Genomic DNA, 9,039 nt, shown 5'->3' on the forward strand with positions numbered 1-9,039 from the left:
GATGATCCACATCTTGGCAGCAAGCTGCGGCACATTTTTCTCAATTTATCCTCTATATTGCCGCTTCCGCATTTCTGTCTCTTATCAGTGCAGGCGGCTCGGCAGGCCTTTGAAAGTATGGATGTTATTTGTTCTGGATGATACTGTGTGTTGCTTTGTGGGGACTGGAAAGCACAAGTGTGGGTGTGCATCTGTTGTGAATCTGAAATAGTCTCTCATCTTGTCCTTTCAGAGGAATGGGGAGCACTGCAGGGTCAGAGTAGACAGCAGGGGGGTCTTTAGGGGATAAGTGGGGGTGTATGTGACTGACAAGACTTGGTGAAGGAGAAAATAGACTATTCCATCTGTCTCAAAATCTGCCCTGCTGCTGACCCACACTCTGGAGACTTTGGTCAGCCTACGGTCACATGATAAAGGCGAACCCTTTAAAAACCCTCGAGCTCCGTGCCCAGAGACCCCAGTCATCTCCGCTGCGTGAGACACCAGCTGGTCTTGGTGTTCATCCCGCTTTCTCTTTCCTGGATTGCCTTTGAGGTACCATCATGTCAGACACTGAGGAAATTGTGGAGGAGAATGAGCAGGAGGAGGAAGAGGAAGAGGAGGTGAATGAGGAAGAAGACATTGAAGAGGAAGAGGAGCAAAGGGACGATGAAGCAGAGAAGATAGAAGAACATGTAGAGGAGAATGAGCACGAAGAAGAGTCCAAACCGCGACCTAAGACAACTTATGTGCCAAATATTGCTCCTCCAAAGCTCCCTGATGGCGAGAAGGTGGATTTTGATGATCTCCACCGCAAGAGAGTAGAAAAGGATTTCAACGACCTCCAGACGCTGATCGAGCTGCACTTCTCCAACCGCCAGAAGGAGGAAGAGGAGCTCGTAGCGCTGCGAAACCGCATTGAGCGCCGCCGCTCTGACAGGGCTGAACAGCAGCGTGTTCGTGCGGAGCAGGAGCGTGAGCGCCAGGCCCGGCTGGCCGAGGAGAGGGCGAGGCGCGAGGAGGAGGCGGCCAAACTGCGCGCTGAGGAGGAAGCCAAGAAGAAGATGATATTCACCAACAAGTCATTTGGTGGCTACCTGCAGAAGGTGGACCAGAAGAAGGGAAAGAAGCTGACAGCGCGAGAGGAGAAGAAGAAGGCCTTGATGGACCGCAGGAAGCCGCTCAACATCGACCACCTGAACCAGGAGAAGCTGGCAGAGAAGGCGCAGGACCTCTGGCAGTGGCTCCACCAGCTGCACGCCGAGAAGTTTGAGCTGGCCGAAAAGCTCAAGAGGCAGAAGTACGACATCTATGTGCTCCGAAACCGAGTCAGCGACCACCAGAGGGGCTCCAAAGCATCCAAGACCTCCCGTGGCACCAAGGGCAAGTCTGGCTCCTGGAAGTGAGGGTCGGAGTCCACGGAAACTGGACTGCCTTGTTGTTTTTCAGACTTTTTGGCTCCTATATATCGTAAAAGCTATCCCAGGGACTGGGTGTAGATTGAGAGGGACTGGGTGTAGATTGAGGGGGACCTTCTTTTTCAGTGAATGAAATGGAGCTATAACATCTGTGATTGTTCCAATGAGATAAAATAATTAACTTCATTTACCGGTTCATTTGTTCACAAGCTGTGGTTGAAGAGTTTGTTAGATTTGAAGGTGCGGTGGTGTTATTTTACTGCTCCACCACAGTTTGTTTTATTTTACTCTTACATTCTAACAGTATTTTCACCAGTGTAGTCGTTCGTGATTAGTTCCATGTGCTCACGTTTTTTCCTTAAGCTGTTCTGAGATATGTGATGAAAGATTTAAACGTCTTTGAATAAGATGCCAAAACTGCATTTATTTCCAATAAATCAAGACACAGTTTAATTTCAGTATCATTGCTTTCACATTTGTGTAGTGATCTGTTTTATTTCAGAGTGTCTCGGCTGATTGTACCTCTGCTTACTCTGCTGTTGCCTCTTGAAACATGTCTCTGTTTTTTGGAAACAGCTCTGTAACAAGGCAAAATGGTTAACTTGAACTCTTAATACTGTGTGACTGGTTAAGAGCAGCATGGGTGGGGTTGTGTTAAATGGTCGGAAAGTGTAACAGGTGTCGCACAGCTGTGTTTTTATGCAGCTAATTTAGTCCCTGAAGCTCCGGACGAGCAGCTTTGAGCCCACCACCCAAAGAGTTCGCAGAGTGGAATAAGCTGCACAGACGAGTGTTTGATGTCCTGAAGGTATCGGACTGGAAGAGGCCCAGCTCCCCGTAGCTTTAAATCCACCGCAATTTATGATTAGACTAATTTTATCAGGTAAATTCTTATTATACCCCACAAACGCTCCATCAGCTGGAGAAATCCTGTTGTTCTATGAGTCAAAGTGACATATTAATGAGGTAGTATAAGAGGCTGTACAGTACATACCAATATAATAGGAATGGCTGACATAATAAAAAAACAATTAATTTTGGCATCAGAACAATCTGAATCTTTGCCTTTTAGCTTTGAAAAGCAACATTTAAACAATACGATTGCTCAAAGGCTTAAAATCACGCTGTAGTGATCTGAATGTGGCATGATTTGCATTTACATCCGTTGAGTTTGTGTCCACTTCAGTCTGAATATATCCTCCTCCTCCTCCTCACAGTCAATTGAATGTCAGAGTATAGAGTAGTGAAATGTTATCTCCTCTAGGTGGCACTGGAAGACCAGTTTGTAATGTACAACTTTTAAAACATACACTTCTGGAAAAGGTGCATTACACAGCTAAGTGTTTGTGTATATGCAAAACAAATATATACATATTTTTTCCATTTGTAAAATTAAACAATAAACTCAGGCAGCCAGGTTTCTGTGCTCCAGTATTGTGGTTTTATTTAGTTTTAAACTAAGTGGAAAGTAAAACTCTATTCTAACTAAATAAAAGCCAAAAATTAGTGGGTACAGACTTCTTGTCTTAGACTGTGCATACAAATTACCCCTTTAAGTTCGATGAGACAGACTCTCCTCAGTGCACAGCAGAGAAAACACCCTCTTTACCAACAGAAAGTCAGTGAACTGCAGTGAAACATCAGGCCAAGGTCCGTGAAAATTCCTCTCCCCTGCGGCGTTTGATTGTCACTCAGGCTTGGACTGTCAATGCCTTACCGCTGTTTTGCTCTCATGGCCGTGACAAGCTATTAAAGCCTTCCAGACACGACACTATGTCAACAGGTTACCATAGAGACAGGGAGAGGCCGTCTGTGCAATCAGGTCTCTATACCCCCCTTCAGCCTCAGCACGCCCACTCGCACAAACATCCCACTACTTCAGCTTAAAGGTGTGGGGGTCTGTGTTGATGATGTTGTGAAAAATGCCTGACTTGACAGCACGGAGGCATACCGCCGCATCAGTCGTCTACCCATGGTGCACCGGGGAACGAGCTGTTCCCAAATCTCTGCTGCTGAAGTTAATTTGATAACAAGTAGTTGCTGGATTCTGTTTCTTTCGGTTTGTCTACATCTGTGACTGCTCTGTTGCGATGGATCCCCTGTAGGTTTGGAAGAGAGCATGCACTTTATGGTGATACACATGCAGCTGAAAAATGGCCACTGATATGAAAAGGTGTATGTGTGTGTCTGTGTATGTGTACAGGGTCAGCTACAGGGTCATCAGGGGGGAGTTGTCTGCTCATTAATATCCAGCAGAGACCAGAGAATAATGTAAGCGCTGTATGATTGACAGTTCCTGGGCCACAGGTTGAACTCTGACCAGGAACTTATTATCTGGTTTGGTTGTTCATGTATTATTTGTATTTTAATTAGAGTGTTGCCGATCAGCAGCTGTGTACACTGCTCATTTATCAGCGTTTGTTCTCTCAGCATTGCAGTTGCAAAAGTTTCTTGAAAAATCTTGATTTCCCTTGAACAGGATTACAAAAAAATATGTTGGGAGGTTTTTAACACAGCCAACACACCTGTGTGTTGGCTGTGCTGCCAGGAACAGCACATTTCAGTATTTATTTCTGTATGTTCTGTCACGGCTGAGACAAAGGCTAAACTCCTTGTATATTACTTCCAGTATTTTCCAACTGTGGTTTAATTTAATTTTAATTCACTTCCAACGGAGGCGTAATTACAAAAATAGTTCATATAAATATCTGAACTCATGTTAGACTCTAGCCAGAATATAAACAGCAGCTGGTCGAACTGACTGCCTGCGTGTGAATATAGCCATGGAGGAACAAAACAATTCAAGGGACGACCTCTTTGATTCATTGATACAAATTTCCCATGTGTCTGTGCGCCTCAGTGTGCATTTAACTCCACAGTATCCAGGATAATGGCCGCCACGAGTCTGTGTGATGCTGTTGCTCATGGTTCCTATTAATTATTCACAATTTTCTTTAATGAGAATTAAATTAGATTATGCCTGTTGGTAAGCACCATGAGAGATAAAAACACATTTTCAAACTCATCACCCAGCTCCGCGATACAGCAGCAGACCCCTGTGTCCTCCACAGTTGTGCATTTAACGTTTCTGTTTTAATTTTTTTTTGGTGCAAAGATGCACCGTACAGATGAACCACGAGCTGAAACCCGTAGTGAGTGAACCCTCACTGTGAAGCTCTGTAAAGCTGATGATGAGCACTACATTTACTTTAGAATATGAATATTTTTGCTCTTGTTATTATTAATTAGGCAGAGAACTGGGTAATTCAGTAGTAATCATGATTTACCCCAAGGTGATTTCTGCCACGTGGCATCTTATTAAACCGGGTGCGAGTTTACAGCTTAACTAAAAATGAAAAACAGTAAAAGTGAGGCAGTTATTTTCCGTTTTTTTTTTTTTTTTTTTTTTACCTTTCCGCCAGGTGTTTTGTTTTCATGACAAACAGATTTTCATTGTGTTGTTCTATTATAAACACACACATGCACACAGGATGCCAGTGGGGAAACCAGCTTAGAGGAATGCTTGAGCTTCGGCTCTCTGGATGCCTTTAGCCTGTGGATAAATTAGTCTGCCCTGGAGACAGGGCCGTTTGGGCTTATCTCCAGCCTCCTCCAAATTGAGGTGGGAGTTGGCAGCGGCCAGAGGTATAAAGGAGATTTTGCCTATCCGACAGGGCATTAATCTTTACACCTCCTCAGCATCCTGCAAGTTTTCGAGCCCCAATCCCCTCTGGCCATATAAAGATGTGGTGTCACTATGCATCGTATCAGAGCCTCATTGCAGCCTTTTGAGAATGAGTTCATGAGTGCATAGCTTCAGTGTCTGTCTGTGCTGGTATGTAGCCATCAGTCTAGTATATAGTCTAGATGAGAATAGTAACAGTGCAGCCTTAATTGCTGTGATACTTAAACAAGCGCCCTTAAGTGAAGGCTCAGCTATCAAGTGTCTTAACCTCGGGATGCTTTCTGTGCCTGTCGTGAGCGATTCAGTTGAAGATGTTGAGACTTTCCACTCTCACATTGTTTCATTTGAATCATTTTTATGGACCTAAATGATAAAACAACAGTGTCTCACAAGAAAGAAGCAAAGATTTTTTTTTTTAGAAAAGTTCAAACTATCCAACCTGGGCATGTGGGCAAATATTTTGTGACCAGTCATCTTCCGTCCTAACATTGCAAACTAGGTGGCGAATCAGAGTAGGAGGAGTTGAGGACTGTGTATGTCTGTGATCTACACAGAGCCTGTGAGTGAGTCATTTTGTGAGTGTGTGTTCTTGGGTCGTCATCTATCGCGGGGAAACACTATAAATATAAACCCATGCAGTTACCTAACAGCGTCCTGGCGGCGGCGCCCACAGACACATTGTAAGGACACGGGTCCAAACTATGACTCACCACTGGAGTGTAGGAGCTCAGGCTCCTCATTCATGGAAAGTCAGTTCCAATATAATAGTAACATCACACATCTGCTGGCTGTCGTCAGCACAGGCTTCAGAATGAGACAAAGACTGAGAAACACTGAGGTTCATGATGTGTTTGAAAGGTAGAAGTGTTGCTAATATGTTTTTTATTTTATTTTATTTTATTTTATTTTATTTTATTTAACTGCACTCTTAATACGTTTTGTTTGTGCTAATTTGAAGGTCAACAATTGTTAGCAATTGTTTTGTGAGTTTACTACTGACTGAGCATGCAGAGGAGAAATCCTGAAGACAACAGCTCTGGGCGTTTATTTGTCTGCATGCACTCTTTATTTGTTTAGTTGGTGGAAGAGATCTGATATGTTTATGTGTTGTGCTGACAGATATTTCCCTGTTTGTGCTGGCCCACCTGTTTCATTCGGTGCCTTGGATCCGTCTCCGGTTATGAATCTGTGTACTGCTGGATGAGCCATATCTGTGATGGAAAGATCGGCATTTGATAAAAGGCTGTGTTTAGATTCAAGCTCACGTCCTCTACGGTGTCCTCTCTGTCTCTGGGGTGATTCATGTCGACTCCTCCACCTCTGCTCACCATGTAAATCAGCAGAGCAGCTGGAGTAGCCTGATCGCACAGAACGCTCTCCTCCCAGCCTGTTATTACCATGTCTTGCCATCACTGCGGCAGCAGTGTTGACAGCAGTGGCGTGCGGTGACTTTTACAGACAGAGTCGAAGAACCAGCTACCCCTCTCTTGCGGCTCTCTGTCCTGACTCCTTTACCTTTCTGCTCTTCCTTTGAGTTAACAGTAAATGTTTTAAAAGTGTAGCAGAAAGGAAAAATCACTTCTACAGTAATCTTCAAAATCTCTCTTGACACGGCCCAGTCAATGGGACACGCTCACGAAAATGACAGAAATGATAGATGCAGCGGCTGGAAGTCAAACTAGCTACCAGCAGCAGTCGCCTACTGCGGCCACAAGAGGGCAGTAAATTACAAGGTGGATGTATAAAGGCAACATCAGATCCTTAATGGGACAGAACCTTCCTGTTCTGAGATGAAAGGAAAGATATCGCTTCCACTTCGATATCTTTCTAACTGATGTCTCTTTTTAGCTTTGCCTGGTCAAGCACTGCTCACCTTGCTTGTCCTGCTGACACGACACTGGGTGACAGTTCACCTGTTAGTGCCACAGTGAAACCTTTTGTTTCCCATCTCAGTGGTGCTCACAATGTCTTAATTACCACTGCCTAATTTTGAAACAGGGCTTAGCTTGAGTCTGAGTCAGAGGGTATCAGAGGCAAATGGAGCAGCAGGGATGATCTCTAAGGAGAGAAAAATCTTTAAGAGGCCTTAAAAAGCTTTGGTCTTTATCTCTGGCAGTGTGAGAATGCTCACTGGGATTCATTTCTTATAATCTGGACAAAAAAATTTGGACGGTGAAGCAAACATACTTGATTAAAACACATTTTTCTATTTAAAACTACCTCGTACGTGTTGGAGGTGAAGGGTTACACTGAATCCTGTGGCCGCTCCTCCGCCGTGAAGAAATGGTCCGGTCTCTGAGGTATACTTTGTTTGTTCACTCTCAGAGAATACTGTATACTGACAGTGGTCGGGGTCGCAAATACCAAACTATTTCTGGAAATGAGCTGAATTGAAAATAGCCATGAGTGACTAATTACTCTATCATCACCCACACAAAGGAGAACCAACGTTAAAGTTAGCTTAGTAACTTTCCCTGACATTTTCTCTGGACAAAGTTTTGGGCATGGATGGACATGAAGATCCCCTGGTTGAATCATCAATGCAAAACCACTGTGTCAGAAAATAACTGGTTGGTAAAAAATCGACAAGGCACAAGGCTGTGTGCATAGAAACTTCAGGGGAGAAGTCGGCTATGATTCGCAAGGAGCATTTTGTTAAGAAACCACCGATCACTGAGCTTAAAATGTACATGCACCACTAATGGTGGAAACTAAAATGTGTTTTCTTAGAAAGAAAGTAAAAATAATTTAAACTGTTCATTATAATACCAACCAAAAGCATTGTAACATTATCCTTAGGGGCTCCACGTTGCTATCTTTAGTCTTGCTTCGGGGGGATTCTGACAATTCCCACAATTAAAACATTCACACTTTTAGGTTCAAAAGTTGCTGCTCCAAATATGAATCCACGTCATGGTTATTTATGAGTTGGATGTTTCTGTCAAGACAGATCACTAGAAGGAGGAAGGGTAATGAGAGAGGATCCCTGTGCTCTTACCCATGGGGTAAAACATCTATTTATAGCCAGTTAACATCAATACGTTTTCCCTCTGTGTCGCCTCTGTCTAATGCTTCATAAAGCAAGCTTCGCAACCTTTCATCTCCTCTCTGCTAGTAATGGTGATGGCTGCATGGTTCCAGCAGCGCACTTGACACCTAACAGCTTCAGATGCGCTCAGTTTTGTTCTCTTGATATTTTAAATGCTTGAACAGGTTGTACTCAAAAATTAATTTGACAGGCTGCATGCTGGGTGTTTTATTTTGAAGATTACAGGATACATACGTCAAAAATGCATCAAGTGCAAGAAACACATCTGACCTCAAATTCTTTAAGTAGCACCTTGGTTTAAATTCAACCACACCTCTACATCATGAAACACCTGACGCGATCACATAAGATCAAATAACAGTTTTTGTCTTTCATCCCTCTGTTATACGCCCTCCAGGCAAAACCCAGCAGGTATTATTCACCCTCCACACCAAGACAGGAGAGGACTGTTAATGTCAGATCAGTGTCGAGATGTAGACGAGTTCCTGATACTCTGCCAGACAGAGAAATCATTAAGCAACCACACGGCTACATCTGACTCCGAGCAGATGTTCCAGGGTGGCAGGGGGGCTTTACATTCAGTCCATGAAGATGACCTATCAAGATAGGATTACAAAATGCTTCATCCCTCCCGGCACTTGAATTGTAAATTAGCACGTGACTTTGCTTTGTATCGATGTTTTCCGTGTCTGGGATGGAATCATATCTAATGCTATAATCATATATAATTTGCATATTTGCTTGAAATCTTACACACCATAAATTTGATGTGTGAGTTGTTATGTAATCCAGCTCCTACCAGATGCACTCTGAGAATGACCACATGCCAGAGAGCCATGACTTTTTTTAATGGAGACACCGGAGGCCATAAAAACGACCGTTAGGCTGTAATGGGTGGTGGCATTACA

General features: G+C 43.6%; 1 protein-coding gene across 1 annotated transcript; it reads left to right on the top strand.

Moving 5' to 3' along the window:
- Window positions 1-488: 488 nt before the first annotated feature.
- tnnt2c (troponin T2c, cardiac) lies at window positions 489-1,844 on the top strand. The gene has a single exon (XM_041030502.1). It carries the CDS (start codon window positions 543-545, stop codon window positions 1,383-1,385), a length of 843 nt encoding a protein of 280 aa, XP_040886436.1. The 5' UTR covers window positions 489-542; the 3' UTR covers window positions 1,386-1,844.
- The last annotated feature ends 7,195 nt before the right edge of the window (window positions 1,845-9,039 follow it).

The sequence above is a fragment of the Toxotes jaculatrix genome, chromosome 22 (genome assembly GCF_017976425.1).
Source record: "Toxotes jaculatrix isolate fToxJac2 chromosome 22, fToxJac2.pri, whole genome shotgun sequence".
Lineage (NCBI taxonomy): Eukaryota > Metazoa > Chordata > Actinopteri > Toxotidae > Toxotes > Toxotes jaculatrix.